This window comes from Pseudopipra pipra, chromosome 4, assembly GCF_036250125.1.
Source record: "Pseudopipra pipra isolate bDixPip1 chromosome 4, bDixPip1.hap1, whole genome shotgun sequence".
Classification (NCBI taxonomy): domain Eukaryota; kingdom Metazoa; phylum Chordata; class Aves; order Passeriformes; family Pipridae; genus Pseudopipra; species Pseudopipra pipra.
In genome coordinates this window covers 4,848,943-4,870,022 of record NC_087552.1, presented here as the reverse complement: position 1 = coordinate 4,870,022, position 21,080 = coordinate 4,848,943, and the positions used below count along the sequence as shown (strand labels likewise).

At 46.5% G+C, this 21,080-nt stretch overlaps 3 protein-coding genes across 5 annotated transcripts in view; 1 reads left to right on the top strand and 2 right to left on the bottom strand.

Moving 5' to 3' along the window:
• The window catches only part of BLTP1 (bridge-like lipid transfer protein family member 1), a 355,866-nt gene that overhangs the window by 175,726 nt on the left and 159,060 nt on the right, over positions 1-21,080 (bottom strand). The window lies entirely within an intron of this gene.
• On the top strand, positions 93-8,598 carry CCNA2 (cyclin A2). Its single transcript, XM_064651467.1, has 8 exons — positions 93-1,292; positions 1,387-1,600; positions 2,513-2,628; positions 2,961-3,184; positions 3,714-3,918; positions 4,646-4,759; positions 5,025-5,158; positions 5,579-8,598. The coding sequence occupies exons 1-8, from the start codon at positions 1,164-1,166 to the stop codon at positions 5,628-5,630; spliced, it is 1,188 nt and encodes a 395-aa protein (XP_064507537.1). The 5' UTR covers positions 93-1,163; the 3' UTR covers positions 5,631-8,598.
• On the bottom strand, positions 8,963-14,180 carry EXOSC9 (exosome component 9). 3 transcript variants are annotated; one of them, XM_064651462.1, is made up of 13 exons: positions 14,017-14,152; positions 13,646-13,740; positions 12,916-13,035; positions 12,721-12,823; positions 12,145-12,282; positions 11,960-12,042; positions 11,515-11,647; positions 10,976-11,064; positions 10,641-10,787; positions 10,092-10,282; positions 9,709-9,787; positions 9,314-9,415; positions 9,075-9,215 (listed from the first exon to the last, which is right to left on the bottom strand). In XM_064651462.1, exons 1-12 carry the CDS (start codon positions 14,080-14,082, stop codon positions 9,337-9,339), a joined length of 1,323 nt encoding a protein of 440 aa, XP_064507532.1. In that variant the 5' UTR covers positions 14,083-14,152; the 3' UTR covers positions 9,075-9,215; positions 9,314-9,336. The 3 variants fall into 3 exon arrangements, with proteins under 3 accessions (XP_064507531.1, XP_064507533.1, XP_064507532.1); XM_064651461.1 differs by lacking the exon at positions 9,314-9,415 and having other exon boundaries at positions 8,963-9,215; positions 14,017-14,180; XM_064651463.1 differs by lacking the exons at positions 9,314-9,415; positions 14,017-14,152 and adding an exon at positions 13,119-13,218 and having other exon boundaries at positions 8,963-9,215.

The window sequence follows — 21,080 nt, the reverse complement described above, 5'->3', positions numbered from 1 at the left end:
CCTGTGGTTCATTTCAAATCTCCCGATTACTTCTCACTTGGTTTTATTTAAAATTAGAAGAGATGAACCGGCCTGTGAATATGGAGATCTGTTCACAAGTAAAAAAGGCCAACTTCCTTAAAGGGACCTTGAATCACAGAATCATCAAAGTTGGAAGAGACCTTTAAGATCCTCGATCAAGTCGAACCATCAACCCAGCACTACCACTGTAACCCCTAAGCCATGTCACCCAGCGCCAGGTCCAGATGCCTGCTAAACACCACCTTGGACGGAGACTCCACTACCTCTCTGGGCAACCTATTCCAATGCCTGACCATCCTAACAGGGAAAATTTTTAAGATGTGAGGGTGGTGAGGCCCTGGCACAGGTTGCCCAGAGAAGCTGTGGCTGCCCCATCCTTGGAAGTGTCCAAGGCCAGACTGGACGGGGCTTGGAGCAACCAGGGCTAGTGGAAGGTGTCCTGCCCATGGCAGGAGGTTGGAACTGGTTGGTCTCTAAGGTCCCCTTCCAGCCCAAACCGTCCCGTGATTCTGTGATAAGCTGAGACCGGGGAGACTCAGCTCAAGGCCATTTCCCCTTGTGCCCTCACCGCAGGCCCGGTGGCGGGCACCGACCCGCACCTCCCTACACCCTTCCTTTAGGTAACGGCAGAGAGCGCGAAAAGGCCCCCCCGAGCCCCCTTTTCTCCAGCTTAAACACCCCCAGCTCCCTCAGCCGCTCCTCCTGGGACACGGTCCTCTACACCCTTCGCAAGCCTTGTCGCCCTTCGTTGGACACGCACGTTTCCCGCACACGTTTCCCGGAGCCGAGGCCCGAGGCGCTCCCCTCCCTCCCTCCCTCTCCTGCGGGCCGGGGGAGCGGCTCAGCCCCGGCTCTTCCCCCGTCACGGCCGCTCCCTTCCCTTTTTTTTCTTTTCCCCCTCTTTCCCTCCGTCCCTCCCTGCGCGGCCCCTCCCGCCCCATCCGGCGCGGCCGTGACGCCCGGCGCGCCCATTGGCCGGTTCAATAGTCGCGGGCTACTTGAACGGCGCGGGCGGCTCCAGGCGCGCCCGTCCCGGCCCCGCCGCCCCGGCCCCGGCCCCGCCGCGGCGTTCCCCCCGCCGTGCTCTCTCCCCGCTGTGTCCCCGCACGCCCCTCCCGGCCCCCCCCGCCGCCGCCGCCGCCATGCTGGAGCAGGAGAACCAGGAGAACATCCCCCCGCCGGGCGGCAAAGCGGCGCCGCCGCCCGCCGGCCCCCGCGTGGCGCTGGGGGTGCTGCGGGGCGCGCAGGAGCGCCCGGGGCTCTCCCTGCAGGTGAGGGGGCCGGGATGTGAGGAGGGAGGGGAGCGGGGCTCCGGGGCGGCGGGGGGTGTCAGGGCCCGGGCAGTGACGGCCGCTCTCCCCACAGGCGGCGCGGGGCGGCTGCGAGGGCCATGGAGCGGCGGCGGGGAGGCACCAGCCCTTCTCCATCCATGTGGACGAGCCCGATGGGGAGCGGGAGCGGCGGCCGCGGGGCGCGAGGCACAAGGAGGACGCGGCGCTGGGGCTGCGTGCGGCCGTGTGTGTCCTGGGGGAGCGGCGGCCCCTGGCCCCCCTGGGCAACGCCATGGAGCTGAGCTTCGGTACGTGACATCCCGCGGCCCCGGGGCAGGGCAGCGCTGCCTCGGTGTGCCCTGCGCTCCCACCTGCTTTCTCCTCAGCGCCCTGCCCCCGGCAAGCGTGGGGGGTCGTGCCGAGGTCTTACCCGGGAAATGGTTTCCAGAGCGAAATGGGGGGCTGCAGGTCCCGGAGCAGTTCGGGACACAGGCTGCAGGTCCCGGAGCAGTTCGGGACACAGACGGGTCTGGTTTGCCTCAGGAGCCAGTTTGGTTCCTTCGAGCTGGTCACCATGGTACAACAGCTCTTCAGTCCATTGCCTGAGCCTCTGCGCTTTTGTCCCAGGAAGTTTTATACTGTAAATTTAACTATCAATACCTCATGAGAGAAAACCAGATTAAAGGCGAGAGCAGGCCTTAAGGCCTCGCCCTTTGCTACCGCTACAGAGTTAAAAGGGGACTTTACTCAGTCAGATCCTGAGGTGTAATAGACTTTTCTCCCAGGAAATACCCTGTAGAGGTGCAAGTATTTCTTCCCACTACATAAAGGATAGGAACTGCCAGATCCATCTTCTGTAAGACTTGTGTGAATATCTGAGGGGTCACTTCATTGTAGTCCACTTTGCAGTCTACAAAAAGCTCTGGGACTCCAGCCCTGTTTTAAGCCACACTCTAAGGTTGCAGGATCCACATCTATGTAGCAAGGTAACGCGGGATGGACTGAGCACTACGTAATTGCAAGAGAGTTTTCCATCCCTTTATTCTTAGGGGGAAGAAGAGAAAGGGGAAGGGGAAAAATCCCTGTTGCCGTAACATTTTGGCTTCCGTAGAGCCTTCTCAGCTCCCAGTCTACTTGAGAGAGCCTGCACAAGGTTCCCTGTGCTGTGAGGGGGTGTTCTGATGATGCCCATTTTAACATGGCTGTTATCCTCTGCTTAGACTCTCCAAGTATTATGGATATTTCAATAACCTCAGAAACCGAAGAGACAAAACCAAACGTTAATAATGTGCCAGACTATATCAGCGAAATCCATACGTACCTTAGGGAAATGGAGGTGAGCTGCTGTCTCTTTTCTAATTTGCTTACAGCTTATGGGGGAGGGGGTTGGCTTTGAGAAATGCATCTAAACATGAGTTACTACTATAGTGACTAAATTAAAGCTTGCTAGAAAGGAAGAAATAAGATGCTGTAGGCATAAGACCGGTTTATTGTGCCATGCACTGAACGGAAGCTGCAAAGCAAGATTACAGAAACATAACTTACTGATCCTGAACGTACCATTGTTTACTTCTGATTTGTTTAAACTGTGGTAAATTGAGCTTAAACAGTTGCTTCCCTACCAGTGCTTAGTCCAAACTCAGCTTCGTCTGTCATCTAAATCTACAGGTGAAATGCAAGCCTAAAATAGGCTACATGAGGAAGCAACCTGACATCACAAACAGCATGCGGGCTATTCTTGTGGACTGGCTGGTGGAAGTTGGAGAAGAATACAAACTACAGAATGAAACCCTGCACTTAGCTGTAAATTACATTGATAGGTTTCTTTCTTCAATGTCTGTTTTGAGAGGAAAACTTCAGCTTGTGGGTACTGCAGCCATGCTGCTTGCATCGTAAGTGAAATTACTTCATTTCAAATTCCACCTGGAAATCTTGTGGCTATCACTGTTCTGCTGCCTATAGCCGGGCTGACTCAGGAGGGCTTCACACTAGAATAAAAATCAGGAGTTATGCACCTAAAAGCTTGGCAGTTGTCTTTGTAGATTGCCTTAGAGTGAGGATTCATCCTTTCCAGCTTCAGCAGCAGGCATCTAAAGAGTATTTGAAGTATGCATATGCATAAGGCATGTGAAAAGAAAGTTTGGCTTGCACCAATTACTAGTTTAGTGGGTTCTTCTGGAATTTCAGTAACTCCAAGTCCCAAACTGCTTAGTCCTAAAATATCAGGCTGTTGTGGCTCTCTAATTTCAAGTTCTGCTGATTCAAGAGCTACTGAACCAAGTGCAGGAAACTTGTTTGGTGCCACTGCCCAGCTACTTCCCAAGTCAGAATTTAAATGAGTGTGCTCACTTTCATTAAATGTTGCTGGTTATCTGGTTTTCTAGCACTCGATTATTTACTCATAGCTATTTCTCCTGGCAGAAAGTTTGAAGAAATCTACCCTCCCGAAGTAGCCGAGTTTGTCTACATCACAGATGACACCTACACCAAGAAGCAGGTTCTAAGGATGGAGCACTTAATTTTGAAGGTTTTGTCGTTTGACTTGGCAGCTCCAACAATCAACCAGTTCCTCACCCAGTACTTTTTACATCAGCAGACAGATGCTAAAATGGAGAGCCTCTCAATGGTAAGTAAGAATTACTAGCTCAGCCCATGTCACTAGAGTGTTCTATTGCAGAGATATATATATATACATTAGGAAGTGTGCTCCTCCGGGAGTGGTGCCACACTGCTGGGAGCTAATGCTCCTATTGCACTTACTGTTTGGGATACTCCATTCTTATCAGAGGCTGGCACTTGGCCTGGCTCAAGCGTGCACACTTACTCAGAGCAGGCAGAGATTAAAGAACTTTAAACTGGGGGTTGTTTCACTGCTAGATAGAAGTTTCCCTCTCTCTTATCCAAAATTGCCACACATACCCACCCACTTTGGCTAAAAAGGGCTTTTGTTTTGGTTTTCCCCTCAACAAGCAGCAAGCTCTAAATCCAGAGGGTAATTTCTAAAGCAGAGCACAGATAACATTTCAGCTAAAGTTTTAATAAATCCTAGCTGTATGGTAGCTACCAGAGCTCCTAAAACAGCAGCCTTTGTCTCATTGTGCAAAGGTCAGACCTGACTACGTTCTTTCCTCTAGTTCTCATATATCCCTAAATATAAAATGTGCTGGAAAAGCATGTGTTGGGAACACTTTAGCAGGAGATGATAAATGAGAAAGTAAGTAGAAACTAATAAAAGCTGTTGCTCCAACTGATGGTAGGATTGTAAAGCTTAAATTAGGGTTCTGGTGCCACTGTTAAATGATCTTCCTCTTCCTTTTGGAAGTAGATGACTCCCTTTCTTGTTTCCCTTGCAGTACCTTGGGGAGCTGAGTCTAATTGATGCTGATCCTTACCTGAAATACTTGCCATCAGTTATTGCTGCTGCAGCATTTCTTTTAGCAGACTACACACTCACTGGACGAACTTGGGTATGTAGCACTCAGATGTGAGCCCTCATGTGCCTCTGTGTGTTTAGTGTATTTGTACACGGTTCTGAATGCTGAGGCTGGGCTGCAGGAGTTGCAGCTCCTCCGTGCTCCTGGGCTGTTAATTAGGGATTGCTCCCTCTGGTATTTGAAAAGTGGGATGGGGGGTATTATAGTTTCAACAACAAACCAAAAACTCCACTGGAGGTTGTCAGCATAAGCGAACAGAACTGTTCCAATATCCCTCTTCCTTTCCTTTTTCCCTCAGCCTGAATCCCTGTGCAAAGTAACTGGCTACACCCTTGAAGACATCAAGCCTTGCCTCATGGACCTACACAACACCTACCTCAAAGCAGCCCAGCACACACAACAGTCCATAAGGGAAAAGTACAAGAGTACAAAGTGAGTATCTCTAGAGATGCTGGGAGAAGCCAGGGGTGTTACACCTGAGTTGTGCTAACACGTAACTGCTTGTCAGGGTGTGGGGTGCACCTTGAGCCTTCAGGCAGGCTCCGCTCACCAAACCCACCACTTCAGTGAAATGGTGATGAGACTTCCCCAGGTTTTTGCACAGTGGTTTGTTGAGCAATACTTGGTGTTCTGTCTCTGCCAGAACCGTCAGGTGGAAACTGGAGGAGTTTTCTTGATGTTCCTACAGTTGGTGATACCTGATGCTCCTAAAAATCTCTGTGGGCACGGCAACCAACAAGCCCCAAAGTGTTTCAAGCCTTGTGGGCAATGTTGCTGCAGTGTGTGTGCTGCTCTTTGTGGCAGACAGCACTGGAGCAAGGTGACATCCTGCGTCTTTCTTTCCCTCTCTAGGTACCATGAAGTATCGCTTATTGACCCGCCAGACACACTAAACTTATTGTAATAATCAAGAGACTGATCTTTTCAACAGATGTATATTACCAGGAAATGATGTACAGTTTTAAACATGGTTCAGAATTCTAGATGTGATCACTCAGAATACAGGCTTTGATGACTTTAATTATGAAGTTAGTTTTATGAGGGTTTAATGTAAATCTTTTGTACATGCAATCTTGTTAAAGAGTTTTAACCGTGTTTTTATCCAAATGTTTTCTTCAGGCACAGAATTAACCATGCAGACTGTGTGAGGTCTGAGACTGCCTAACTACTTATAGCCTAAAAGTTAATATTAGGGGTGCACTATTATAGTGGGGCTTTTTCTCCTTTGGGTAAGAAAGACTTGGGCTCCACAGCAGTATTTGTAGCATTTTTATACTGTCTAGTTTAAACTGAGACTTAGCATAGATCCAAAGTGTGGCTTCATGTCTGTTATACCGGAAGAAACTGTATGGCTGTGAGGAGAACACCTTGCTGGAATGGACTCGTGAGCCTCTCTTAGGATGTGCCTTGTGATTTAGTGCCAGAGCTTCATCAGGCTGAATGCTCTGCTGCAGGGGCTGCACGGTTAAAACTCCTGCACCAGTTCATACTTCTCACTGCCACTACATAGAAAATGGTCTTGCTACAGGTATTTTCTTGTGCATGTGTAAAACTGATACTAATAAACCCACGGAGTTCCCAGGGACATGTTAGCTGTCCCCAAAGCCCATCAATACCTACTAAAAAAAAAAAGAGTCTTCAGTCTGCTTACCTTGTACCTCTTTAAGGGTGGTGGAGGGATTAAACTGCTGGAGGGTGAACTACTGCTCTGTGCCCTCAAGGGGAGGAAATGTCTTCTGGCATGGATGGGCTACGTGCAGAACTGTATGGGTTCTGTACACCCCTCGTGCTTGGAGAGAGCTCCTCCGCAGCAAAAATGTAGACCAACTGGTTGTATTTTTCCTTAGTTCTGGAACTCTGTTACATGAGCAAACATAATCAGCATTAGATCCAATGGATGTTTACCTTCAGCCTGTGTAAATGGAGTGATGCTGCCCTGTACCTGCTGTTCTCTGCATGTAAAGCAGTGAGTGCACAGAAGTGGGGTTGAATTAAGCCATTTCCAGGTTGGCCAATAAACAGTTCTTGTATCTGATGTTAGTGGTCTTGCTAATACCTTAAAACCACTGAGGAGAAGTACTGCCATCTTAAACTGGCATTCATTTCTAAAGCTTTTTGGCAAGGTGAAACCTTTGCCTCTGACTTGAAGCTGATTCAACGCTGTCTGTCTGCTTATCTGGGCACCCAGTAGTGAGCAGTATAAACTCTCCAGAGATGTCCAACAGCTGTCAGGGTGGGAGCTATTTAAATTTTTTTAAATCATCAGCCCTCTGTCAAGCTGGCAAGCACATTAATGTGAGACAACTCACAGGTCTCATCTCACAGTAACTACAAACGTACTGTTCTGCCCCCACCCCTGCAGTCTGAGCCCTCCTGAACCACCTCAGGTACAAAACTATCGAGTGGTGCTTATCCTGTCAAAATATGCAGCAGAGGAGGCCTTTTTGGCCGATATGAGCTTCTTAAGATGCACTTGGACTTTTATGCATGTTCTAATTTTTAATGGGAGAACAGTATTTCATTGGTCACTAGCCTTTATTTAGCCTAATTTCAGTAGGTTGCCACTGTAAAAGCTGAAACTATCTGGGGGCAGCCTGCACAGTGTATCATGTCTGGTGCTTAGGATTGGAAACACTCTAACCTTGCAGGGGTGAGAGTTTGTATATACAGGAATGTGTTTTCCACGCTCGTGACCTTGGAAAGATAACTCACAATGCTGACTGGCAATTATTACTTGAAGACAACAGGCCACGGCACTCTTCCTGAGAAACTGGGTTCTGTCTTCCCTTTCCTTTTAGTGGTGTATTCCAAGACTACTGAGAAATATCAACATTGGAAAGAGGGTCAATTATTTTCCCCAGAACAGAGCAAGTAGCAGTACTGAGGTGAACGGACTTCAGGGGGTTTCAGTGTTAATTTACTGCCTAATGAAACACCTTTGCTCTAGTTTCAAGGAAGTTGTTCTGTTACTGTTCCGATAACACAGAGAAAAATTCTTCCATGCTCCCTCAGCTTTACTTTTGCCATACCAACATGCCTTCCTCTACAGCCTAACAAAAAAAGCATTAGTCCTGGGCTGGCACCTCTGCCCAGCATGACTATGTTCCTCCTTCCTCACTGGCAGCTCTTGCTGCTGCAGTGAGTACTATCTTTTTTCCACTGCCTCATTTTCTGAAGTTAATATGGGACAATTCCAGCTTTTGCTACTAAGCTTTGAACAAATTGTACTGTACTACTGTTAAGCCTAATCATTAACTTCTAGTCCTTTCAAACAGAAGGCTCTAAGGAATGTAGCGATGAGATGTTGTGTGTGAAGAGAGAAATAGCAGTGCAAAGGCTGTTCTTTTTTCTGAAGAAGTTTACAGTCCAGTGGTACCATGGAATTAAGAAGAAACTGCATCTTCACCCGTTTTTGTACTCAGGACAGTGACTTTGGGTTGGAAGAACTGACACTAAGAAAATGCACTGGGTTAGCAACAAGGAAAGAGAAAAGGTTTTGTGTGTTGGTCCCATTCTAAAAGAGCACAACTTGACTAAAGCTTTGCATGGCTGGGAGCAATTTTATATTTTCTTTTACATTAGATTCTTAACTTCATTTGGGGAATGCAACATCTGCAACAGTAACTTCTGTTCACAGCTCATGTAACACTGAGGTCACATGTAAAATAGCCCTACTTTGCTCTTGTAAATACGTGTGTGTTTCCAGTGTGACTTGTTTTCAAACAAAGCGCCCAGATCAGATATTTTGGAACCTTCCTCATCTCTTTGTTTTGCCCAATTCTAAGTTCAGAGCATAATTCTTTGCCTAGAAGTTCAAGAAGCATTCCTGTCTGTTGCATGTAATATTTAATTAAACTTTTTAAGAAACTCCACTGCTGAAGTATGAGTTGCTTCTCTATTACCTTGCAGAAGTTCTATGCTAGTTTGTTAAGTACGTGGGTTTATATTGCTTTTTATACAAAGCAGTTTGAGTAAAAGGTAACACGTGCAGGGACATGGGCAAGATGATCTCAGTCACAGCACATCACCTACCCCAGTGAAGAATGACAAACTCCCAAGGAGTGGCAATAGCTACCTTAAGAGAAGCTTTACCTTGGTATGAAACTTTTCCTTTTACCACCTGAACTCTGACTGTGCACAGGCTGTTTTGTTAAGAAAATGATGCATCTTCAGGTTGTGGAAGTTAGTTCAAGATAACTAGAGAGTTTTTACTGCAGCTGGATGCCAACCATGCAATTTCAGTTACAGGCAATTTTTTATTTAAAGCTGTGTACAATAGTTTTAACATAAACATAACAGCAGAACCAGAGATGGGGGGGAGAAAATAAAGTTATCTACAAAAATAATCTCAGTAACAATACACCAAATTCCATATTGTACAGCATTTCTGCAGGAGGGATGACGGCTTTATCGGGAAGTTCTCTTCTTTCTTCTCCTTTTGTTAAATGCTTTCTTACTTGTATTTTCTGGTTTCGTGCTGGTCTGTGTTCTGTGAGCAAACAACATTTGTATCAAAGGAATGTACTGAATAGTTTTACTATTTCAAAAGAACACAGGATGATCATCCAGAACTGGGCAGCCACCCACCACGCTTGGAGCCAAGGTCTAAGTTAATTTCTGGGAAGTGCACTGCACACAACAACGAGGTTTTCCATGGCTAGTGCAGGGACACAGCACCAAACCTCACTTCTGGGAGATAAAGCTTAACTTTAGCTCTAGTGTAGCATGTAGAATCCCTGAAGTCTCTCTTTGGAATGATTAAGATTAGTCTGTCTATAACTATTCCAGGCAGCTGAAGGCCAGCCAGGCTCTGGCCTCCCCAGACAGGAGTGAACTAGCCCAGATTTAAACCTCCTCACTCTCAGCTATCTCTGTTGTCCCGTGGATCAATTGAAACCTTCCCTGGCCTTGCTGAAATCCTGTCCTTCCTGGAAATACTCCTTACAAACTCCTCTTCCCTCCTAATTTCTCAGGATGGTTACCTTGTTTTCCTTGGTACTTCCTGTGGTTCCAGAATGACAACTTCTTCCTCCTCGCTGTCAGACAGCAAAATAGGTTCATCTAAAAAAACAAACAACCCAATCAAACAAACTGCTGATCGGTCTTGTACAAACAACTTCTGTAACTAATAACCACTTTCAAAGTAACAAACATTCAGACTGGCTTACTGATTCATTTGGAGCCCTCCCTATACTACAGGAATCAAGCTTTGAAGAGAAGTGACCAGGTGAAGTAGAAACAGCAAATGTGTGAAGTGGCTTTTTCTTGCTAAGAACTTCTTAGCATTTTAATCTTAACATTTTAATTCTATACTTTTAAAGTGATATAATAGGCATGTCTGATATTGAGATCAATAAATACTTGCCCTCCTTAGTTTCCTTCATCATATTTGTATCCTCAGTTTCTGTCTTCTGACATTCAAAAGCAGCTGCTTCACTTTCACCTTCCTCTTCTGCTGCTTCTTCCTTCTCAGATTCTTCAAGGTCTCCCCAGGAGTTCTCTATTCCTTCCCCAATTTGGGCTGTCCCAGGAGTGTGCAATATTGGATTGGCAAAACTGCAGGAGTCAAGAAAAATCTTGGTGTTTGCTGGTAAAACTCTGTATTCTGAGAACAAACCAGTTTGATTTTTAAGGTGTATCTTTTCTCTCTGGTGGAGAACAGCCTTAGCAGGGAGTTAAGAGTGCCACTTCTCCAGTTATTGTAATAATCACAGTTCCGACCACATTTTTACACTTTATACAAGGAATTAAGGTACCTAAAAGCAGTCAGAACCAAACCCAAGATGCTGAGGATGTTTCCTCTGAAGGCTCCCGAATCTGTGAGGAATCTCAGATGTGTGTTTAGCTTGTAGCAGTGTTAATACAGAGGATGGGAAGCCTGGTTTTCCCCTGGATAATACCCCAGAAAAGATACACTTCAGAAGGAGGGTCAGCTTTAGCGATGATCTCTCCTGCTTGTTCTTCCACGTTGTTGGTGTCAACAGCAGCACTCTCCATTTTGAAGGCAGTGATCCTTTGGTTCGGGATAGATTCCGCGAAGCCGAACTTCCCACCTTCTTTCCTAGTCATTCAGGGACAGGCATTATTTCAGGATGTTCCACACCTAAAAATGGTTTCTGATTTTCAAATTCAAATATACTTGCTATTTAAATCAAAGGCAAGTGTAAACAATTTGGTGTTCAAACTACAGGTTACTTTTTAGTGCATTTCTTAAAAATACCCATTTCCATCCCTTCCCAAAACACTCACCTGGCTTTGTGGTCGTTTTCCAAGGCTTTCTGAATGAGTTCTGTTATTTCTGCGACTTTAACAGCTGTTATTTTACTGCATCTCAGAATCTGTTTGTCATACACACAACAACAGTTTAAGACCACGAAAGCAAAGTGTTTTTAACTAAAACTGTAGAACATCGTAGGAATCACAAACACTTAAATCACAGGAATTAAAAACACTTTAAAATATGGCACCTCAGCATGAGGGACTGGATTCACTAAGAGTTATGCAAAAGATTAATACACACCCTGCAGCCTTTCCTCAGAGTGCAATGGGAAATTTACAGATTCCCTCAGCCAAATCACAGGGGGGGGGAAAAAAAAGATGCAACTCAGACCAAAAACTATGCCTTTTCAACACTTCTTCCACAGCATGGTACACAGTGCTATGCTCTTCCACTAGGACTAAAAATAAATCATCTTTTCCAATAAAAGATTGATTTCTCAGCTTCCAAATGTCAGGGATATTTCCATATCAAGACTGCAGCACAGGAACTGCTCGAGGCAAAGGTTTACCTGGTCTTGCACCAGCATAACCACTCCACTGGACTGGATGGTACAAATTTCCCGGTGTTTGTTCATGGCAATCACGAGGAGCCCATCCATCACACGCTCCTCGCGTTCACTGGGATCCACCAACAAATAGGTCCTAGAATCAGGAACAGAAGGCAACAGTAAAAGTTTGAGGCAAGTTGCTACTGATTAAACACAGGAGTTGGTTTATGTATTAGTAACTATGGGTATACTCCCCCTGAAAGTTTTCTACATCACCTGTGGAAAGCTGCTGGTTAGTTCCACTGTGCAGAACAAAGAAATATCTCCCCCTGGCATTTCACCTCAGATAAAATCTTTTAAGAAATCAGCTTGTCAATATAAGTATTCTAAGGACTTTTCTACGTTTGCAATACATTCTGCTTAATTAACAATAAGCTGTTGGTGTCAAAAGACTTCAAAAGCTTACCCTTGATGGAAGAAGGCAAAAGTGACACAAATGGGCATGTGGTGGATACTCAGGGGGACAGGATCACGTTCCTCAGGAGTGTACTTTGAAAGGAATCGGCCCAGAATACAGTTATTTATGAAACACATTTAATTTTAAAAGGTCACACTGTACAAAGATATTGAGAAGAATTAGATAAAACTTACCACGGTTACTTCCTCTCCTTGCACAGACACGTCTGGCCTGCGAAAATGGCACAGAGCTACAATTCCTGCTATGCTGGCAGCATCAGTGATGTTCCCATCGTGGTTTAACAGGTGCATGTCCAGGCGAATTTGCCAAACCTGGGAAAAGTACAGAGCTGCTTGGCAATCCGAGACATTATTCTACAGAAGCTGCTGTCCTTCAAAACAAGTTCATTTTTTGTGCCATAAAAAAGAACCAGCATACATTGCTCAGGTCTTTGCTTAAGAAGATGAAAAACCTCGGTATATCCCAAGATACCCAGTAGGCCAGATTTAATTGCGACAAAATAGGGAACACTTAAGTACAATTTACACCTTATTCTGCAAAGAAATGTTAGAGTGTGCAGGGTCCCAACCACTTCAGAAAACCTGTGCAGATATGCAAGCTAAAAATACCTGTCAAGTCAGGTGTGTGGAACTTTACATCAACCTAAAATCAGCATTTCTACTTTCCAAAATAAGACAGAAATCGTCCTAAAACTTGAGCTACATGCACCTATTAGTTTAAAAACACTTCAAATTCGTAGGTTTTCCTACCTTTTCACCAGCAACAACACAGAGAGATTCAGTATCTATACATTTGGAATCTCTCAGGCATCGCTCTAGTAGTCTGTTCAGTGACACCAGTAACTCAGATTGCCTGTTAAAACAAAATTAAGTTGAATATGATCATGCTTCAAAACAATGGCTCTTCTATCACCCATGTTTAGTCATTTTAAGACAGCTCCCTACCTGCCAGGCTCCAGCCCGGGTGCAGCCATGGGGGAGAGCTCCAGATTAAAGAAGAGCACACCTTCTGTGGGCCGATTTGGCTTGGGGGAAACAAGTTCACATGAGACCTGTGCAAGAACCCTGCAAATGTAAATAAACCATCAGGTCACAGAATTTACCAAGAAAAAAAAAAATCTCCTACCACTAGAAACAAAATAGCATACTTGGAAAAAAAGCACACAATTAGGGTGTTAGTTTGTAATTCTCAGTCCTGACAGTTTCTCATTCAAAGCTTTCCATGCATATTTGAACTCCGGTCAACAACTGGAAGAACCAAATGTAGGAATTAGAACACAGTCCTATCCTTTAGGATTAAAAACTGACTCCCAACACATGAGAAACTGTAACGAAATACTTACATAAGGAGATATATTTCACTTTTCCACATGCAAAAAAAGAGTCGTTTGATTTGCGGAAGAACGCAAAATCAGCGAATAAGGGGACGAAAAACTGGAGTAATTCTGCCATTTGTAAATTACTTGTAATCACAACCAACACGGAAACCACTACTCCTCTACGGCCCTACCCTTGAACTACTACGACTTTTGGGCTTCGGGAGTTAAAAATCCGTGCACAGCGATCCCCGCGGGCTCTCACAGGCGGGACATTCCCCGTTCGCCCCGCCAGGTTTGGGAACCCGGGGCTCCATCGCCCCGCGGGAGCCGCGGCCCGGCCGAGCCCCCGCGCCCACCTGGTCTTGCCCAGCTCCACGATGCAGCAGCCGCGGTCGGCGCCGAAGGACACGCGGATGTTCCGGTAGTCGTAGCACTGCCGCCCGTCCAGGCGCTGCGGGGACACACAGACAGGCACATGGACACACAGACACACAGAGACAGGCACACAGACACAGACAGGCACACAGACACACAGACACACCAGATAGGCACACAGACACAGACAGGCACACAGACACACAGACACACAGGGGGTTAACGCGCCGCGCCCGGCATGGGACGGGATGCGACGGGGCGGCGCTGGGGTACAGCCACGCCAGTCCCCGCTGCCCGGGTGCGGGGAAAGGGGAGGGGGGAAGGTCCAGGGCAGGGGGTGCCGGCGCCGCACCTTCCTCTCCTGGATGGCGCGGAGGAGGAAGCGGCGCTCGCAGTTGGAGAGCGGCGTCGCCTTCATGGCGGCGCCGTGAGGGGGCAGCGCGTGAGGGCCGAAAGGCCGCAGAGGGCGGGGGGGGGAGAGCGTGGGTGCCGCGCGCCGCGCCCGTGCGTCATCGGCGCGCGGCGGCGGCGGGCGCTCAGCGCGCACGCGCAGGGAGCTCGAGCGCGGGCGGGTCCCCCCTCAGGGAGGGCTGTGGAGCGAAGGGGTGTCCCGGGATGGGAGGGAACCATCGGGAGCATCCAGTGCGGCTCCTGGCGCTGCGCAGGACACCCCAGGAGTCACACCGTGTGCCTGAGAGCGTTGTCCACACGCTTCTTGGGCTCTCAGGCTCGGTACTGTGACCACTGCCTTGAGGAGCCCCTTCCAGTGCCTGACCGTCCCCTGTCGGAAGAACCTTTTCCTCATGTCCAACTTAAACCTCCCCCGACTCGGCCTCATGCCGTTCCCTTGAGTCCTGTCGATGGTCATGAGAGTGAGCAATGCCTGCCCCTCGTCTTCCCCTCACAAGAATGTTGAAGACCTCGATGAAGTCTCCCCTCAGTCTCCTCCAGGCAGAGCAAAGCAAGTCCCCTCAGCCGCTCCTCACAGGGCTCCCCCTCCAGACCCTTCACCACGCCCTTGGCCCTCCTTTGGACGCTCTCTAATAGCTTAATTAAAAAAGAAACCAAACACATATCCCAGACCTATCCCGTGGTTGACGCTGTCGTGGTGCACAATCAGTGCAGGCAAAAACAGAGCTACGGCGTCAAATCTGTCAGAAGAACGCCCCTCCCTGGGGTTCTGAGGTGTTGCCGTAAGTAAAAAGGCCCTTACAAGTGGCTTTTATGCTTACTTTAAGTTAAAAAGATCGTTTACTGTATCTTCTCGCCAGCATTAAACCCCAGGCACTCCGACTTGCTTCACACAAAACTTCAAATGTGTCACACTGCCTTTTTAAACCTTGCTAACACACTCCAGTTCTAGTGCGAACTAAAAAGTGAGTCCTGTTTCGGAAACTCCCAATTTTGTGCAAGTGAGGACAAACACCATGTGATTTTCCCATGCTGGTTTTATATTTTCAGGTTGGGATAAATAAATAGAATCACAAATATTCAGTGTAAATAGTATTGATGAGATTACAAAAGATCCTCTTCCTCTAGGGACAAAAACAAGGAAATAGTTTTCCCAAATGACACTAAGTGTGAAGCATCAATAAGAAACAAAATTATGTAACACTTGCAACTTTAGCCACAAATAGGATAACATTTGGTATAACATGCTCTCTCATCACAGCTGTGTGGATATGTGGATTGGATATTTTCCTTGGAGTCTTACTGGCAGTCTTTAGGTAGAAATTCTGTCCAATTTTAATTTTTTTAATTGTGTAAATTCAGTGATAATATTATTAGTGAAGCCTTGGAGTTGAATTCTGAAACTCTTCAGTTACAATCAGCAACCTTGGAAAGGTTTGTGTTGTTTGTGGGAGCCTTCCAAACTATGTTAGTCTCCAACAATTACAAAAAATGTCATCTTGGGCATATGCTGAGATTTATGCTTGGGACAGACTGGGAAAAATTCCTGTACCTGCTCTCCTGGTGAACTGTTTTACAACTGCTTCGGTGACATAGTACTTTCAAAGGAATCGTATTTTTTAAACTAGGCCAGAAAATCCAACAGTCCTGTCATTCATTTGTGCAGGGTTTTCTTGTATTAACACATGTTCTGTCAGAAGCACTTTCAGAGGTGTTAATTATACCCTTTTTTGCTGGAGAGTCTGGATTTTTGCTTCTGATACTGGTCCTATTCAAGACAGAGAAGTTGATGGTGAAATTCAGGAGGAGCTGGATGTGATTCCAGGAGAACCGAGTCGTGTGTTGGGGCTGGAAATCAGCTGTGTCCTTTGATCCAAAGTCTACTTCGCAGCTTCTGTGTGGTGCACGTGTGCCAGGAAGGGTAAAGAATTCCATGCACAAATTAAGGAGGCACAAAATCACAGCACTGGAAATCTGTAGGAGGAGGACACGTGGCAAAGAAGGTCAATATGAAAGGTTAACGAAATAGAAGTTGAGCAACTGCTCCGTTTCTGTACAGTGAGAGGCAGAGTTACAGGTGTAATCAAATAATGGAAATCGTGTGTTCAGAAGGAGTGATTGTCGTCCAGTGCAGAGTGAATAAATGAGTGAATAAATCACAGGCACTTAGGCTAAAGCAGGACTCGTCAGAAGGAAGGTCCTAATGATCTATTGTGCCCACACAGGAGTGTTTCTTCATTGGAGTTGAATGCTCCGTAGGCTGAAATGCTTGAATTGGATTATCTTCCCGAACTGAGACATGAGGGAAAATCGCATTGGGGGACTGAAAAAGAAAACCAAACTGCATCAGAATCTCAGAATCTTGACAGCAACCTTCCAGCAAACAGGTTTTATGGCCTAATAAAAATAAATAAAAAAAGGACCCCCTCCTTTCACGGCAGCCTTGACTGCAATGTGCCTTCGCTGTTAGGCTGCACATCCTGCTCTCTGGTGCCTCCAGTGCACCCATTTACACATCTCTGCGTGGCATGATGTCTACACTTATATGTGTTTCAGCTTATGAGGTTGTTTGGGAAGAAAGGCTCTGCATAGGTGTAATAATCTAATTTATAATTTGCAGGTACAGTTCCACAGGGGTGGGAGGGCAGGTAATCCTTGGAAGCAATGCTGCTGGCACAAGCAAGGCACTGCTGTAGTGAAGCATAGGGTATTCTGGCCTGGATCCAGGGAAGCACTTAAACAAGCTGCTTATCTGAAGCACAGATAAAGCACCTTTGTCCCTTACTTATTAGAAGAAAGGTGTCACAGCTTACATGGCTAAAATTTAGGAAAGTAGTTGCCTGGTGTGTATATGCTCATATATATATACATATATATTCATATATGTACGAATAATTTTATTCCAAAAAAAGGGATCCAGAGCTGCCAGCAAATCATCCAAACACCAGTTTAAGGAAAGTTGGTAATAACTTCCGCTTCATCTACTTGTTGGATGTTTTCTTAATCGTCTTTCATAGGCAAGATTTCTGAGTAAACCCCAAAATATTCTTGCTGTTTCCCCCCATGTTTAGTCTTCACATCATCTCTTGGTGTTTACTGCTCTTGTGAAACAAGTTTTTTGCACCAAAGAGTCCTGCCAAAAGTTCTAATCCCGTAGGGAGTGCTGCATTCAGCACTGTCTCAGCTCTCAGCAATCGTTTTGGGCAAGTGGGAAGTATTTGCAAGGCTGCATTCTAGACAAGCAACAAAGTCAGGGGGAGAGAAACGACACTCCCTCCTTTTTTGCTGCTGCTGCCTGTTTTACCCTGTAGTCTTCCCAAGAGCTACTGAACTGGCCAGAGCTGCCCTGCAGTTAATTAATCTGCAGCTTTGAGTCTCAGCACAACAGCTAAAAACCAAGAGCCCCACTGTCTCCACATCCTGCAGTTCCTCTGTCTCCAGGCAAACTGTGTCCATGATTTCATTTACATCAATTGCAACCAGTTGCTGAGTTAAGTGCCACATTAAGCCAAAATAGTTACAGCTATAGTTGAAGGCTCTAAACACACAAAACTGGGTTCAGATTTTAGTGTTAAGATTTTCAAACCTTTTAGAAGCATCTTCAAATTCTCTTCAGAAGTAACAAATGTCCATGTTAGAGTAAAAACTATGCTTCTTTTCATGTAGCATAGACAAAAATAAACCAAAATTGTTGTAAAAAAAAAAGAGGCACTTTCTCATATCCTAGTCTTAAATATTACTTAGTGGACATGTTAAATACTGGCTTGATACAAGGACTCAGGAGTGTGAAAATGAAGTGAATATCTATTTTTTTTCTACTGGAAAAAGTGACAGAATATGTTTGCTGATACCACATATTGGTACTCCTACAACTCAGAGGAAATCCAGGAGTGACACCCAAGTGTTTGGTTACAAACATGCAAGGAAAAGCTGACTATGCACGTGCAGCACGAGCTGCTGCCCCCACCTCAGAGCAGTGTGTCATGAGACAAGCACAGCAAAAGTGGTATCAGCCCCAGGATAAACAGGATAAAAAACAGAAAATCGAGTTAAACCATTAAATCTGAATGGCTTTTTTCAATTATTTCTCCAGCTTATTCAGCTTCCAAGCTTCTGTTGCAGAGCTGAAATTAATCCTGACTGCCTTGAAGTGCTGAAAGTCATAATCTTTTCCAATCAAGTCTTTTTGTTGTTCTGCATGGACAATCTCTTTTGAGACTAATAAATCTTGATACTAAAATGCTTCTTTTAAATCAGGAGATACAGTTTAGAAAATTTCTGCTTATGCCTCTTCTGAGTAATTCTATTGACATTGTTCTGTGGAGCCTGACTGCTGCTTGATATGAGGAGTAAGGACTGAGGAGGAATTCTAGGATACCTGCTTACTTAGGTTGTGGATTGTTCTTTCTTGCATTATTTACAGGAAAGATTATTTATTATTTAGTTACAGGATAAAGCAAAACATTTAAATAATAAAAGAAGATGAACAATTTCTCTTCTGTGCAACTTTAAGAAATTTCAGAATTCTGTCATAAAAAACACAAACAACCCCCCAAACAACGTATCTTTTTGTTGATTCAGCTGCTTTTAAATGCAATTTCCCATCTACAGTTGTATTTTAAAACACAGGCATTGTTAGAAGTTAAAAGCCTGGTTTAGAAGTGCCTCCTGTTGTGTACAACAGCCACTCACAAGGTGACTTATCACCGGTATTTCGTGCAGATATGTCTCCCGTGGAGCTTCTGAGACAAGTTCTGTGTGTATCCCATGCAAGTGCTAATCTCTCCATATTTCTCAAAGAGCCCAGTTCTTCATTCCTTATCAAGAAATGCTTGTAAGAAAACTGTGTTATGAGGAGTTGAATTCCTCATATTAATACAAGCAAAGTAGGAAAGTGCCAATTATTGTGTCAGAGAACACAGAACCAGGATGGAATATGTGGGCTCTGGAGAATGATGGATGCTGGCCTTTCCTTTTTCCACCAGATAATGTCTTCCTTAGTATTGATGAAGTTGTCAGAATGATTTCAGTTTCATTACTTCAAGAAAAGGTGAATGATCACTCTCCCAGATTGCCTCCAGTTGTTACACTGAGCATTATTATGAGGCATTATTCAGAGGTTCAATAAGGAAAGAAGATTCAGTGTAAAATAATAACCCAATATGTAGTTGTGTCCTTATCTCAAATTTGCAGTGATGCTTATGTTAAGAATTTGGGAGGCTTGATGAAGTAGAATTTTTGCATTTTTGGGTGTATTTCTTCAGGAAGTAACACACTTTGTATGGCTTTGACAAAATTTGCAAGATATGCATCAATGGCTTGTGTTTCCTCTGTAAAATTTCACTTCCCTTGCTTATAAATCCATGGAGGCATTTGGGATGTGACTTGAGCAGAGACAAATCATGTGGGCAAGTGGACAGATGAAAGTACAAGCAGAGTTTTCCCTGAGGATGGCAGCAAGGTGACATCCCTCCACCCCTTCACCTCATCTGCTCTCCCACAGCCCCATTGCATTAGTGCTCTTTGGGGAGCAGGGAGATCAGGTGCAATAGTCTGACAGTGTGAAATATGACTGTGCTTCTCAGTAACCTGTCTGTTAAGGCTGGAGGCTCATGCATTTAGCAGAGTGTTTCCAAAGGCACCTGTGGGAGCCACCAGGCCATGCCAGATCCCCCCCAGTGTGCCCCTCGGCTCAGTTACCTGACCGACAGCCAGATCTGAGTGCTGTGGTACAACAAAAGGCAGCTGGGATTTTAAAAGTCTGTTTTTTCATCCCCTTCAAAGTCGAAGTCATGGTGGGTCCACTACAGTTGTATCATTCACCAAAATCTGAGTCAAGTGGCCAAAAACCTAAGTAACTTTTCTGTTGCCATGGCAATATCTGGCAAGTGTTTGCGCTTCTGGTCCGGGGGACGGTTCTCAAATGTCTTCAAGGGAAGAGAGATTTTCTGGCACCCATGGAGTTCAGAGCTGGTTGGCCTGTGTGAAATGTGAGGTGGGGAGGCAGGAGGGTGCATGCTGCCTGTGGGTACCGCTCTATGGGCACTTCGATTCCGATGGGAGGCTCGGTCTCGCAGCGAGCCCGGCGAACTTCTCTTGGCGGTGACGGGTGGTCTGGGAGCATCAGCTCTGTGACAAGGCACCTGTGCCCAAGGAGCGCGGCCAATGCGCCCCAGCTCGGGCCGGGGCTGCCCCGGGCCGGGAGGTGCGGCAGAGGCGGGGGTTGCAGGAGGTCTGGCTCCGCGGGCTCCCGGTGCCCCTCTCCGCCGCCCTGCCGCAGGGGAGGAGGCTGCGGCCGGCCAGAGCAGCGGCGGCTCCGGCACCGGGCGGTCCGCGGGGAGCCGAGCCGCGGGCGGCATGGAGTGGGAGCTCAACCTGCTCCTCTACCTGGCGCTGTTCCTCCTGCTGCTGCTGCTGCTGCTGCTCCTGCTGCGCCTGCTCCTCCGGCAGCTGCGGGGCTCGGCGGGCAGCGCCCCCGGAGCAGCCCCGCGCCGCCGCGCCAGCCCTGGGCTGCCTGCGGGGAGCCGGGAGCCCTGAGCCGCCCATCGCTTCCAGGTGAGTCCGCGGGAGGTAGGGAGGGCCGGGGGGCTATCCCTGGAAGGGCATCGGCTCGTGCTCCGCCAGCATCCCCCTCAAGCGCTGCCCGCGACCGCGCTCCGGTCCCCCGCTCCCTCTAGAGAGGCTACCTTTGCCTTGAGAAATTCAGGGGAAATTTGAAGATGCGCTCGCCCTGCAGCTTTTACTCTGTAGCAAAGTATTATGAACTCCCCTCAGTCCCTCTTTGCCGAGAGGATTTATATTGGCTTTACTTTAGCATACAAAGATCTGAATTTGACACTAGTAGAGCATTTTTAAATTTAGCATTTTCCAGTGCAGAAGGAGATACCTTTTGAAAGAACTCTTTTTTTCTTAACTTTAACCACATCTAACTCACATCTAACACATCTTAAGTTTTCTTCTGCAGTAGTTATTCTCTCATATAGCTAAAATGCTAAGCAGGCTTCG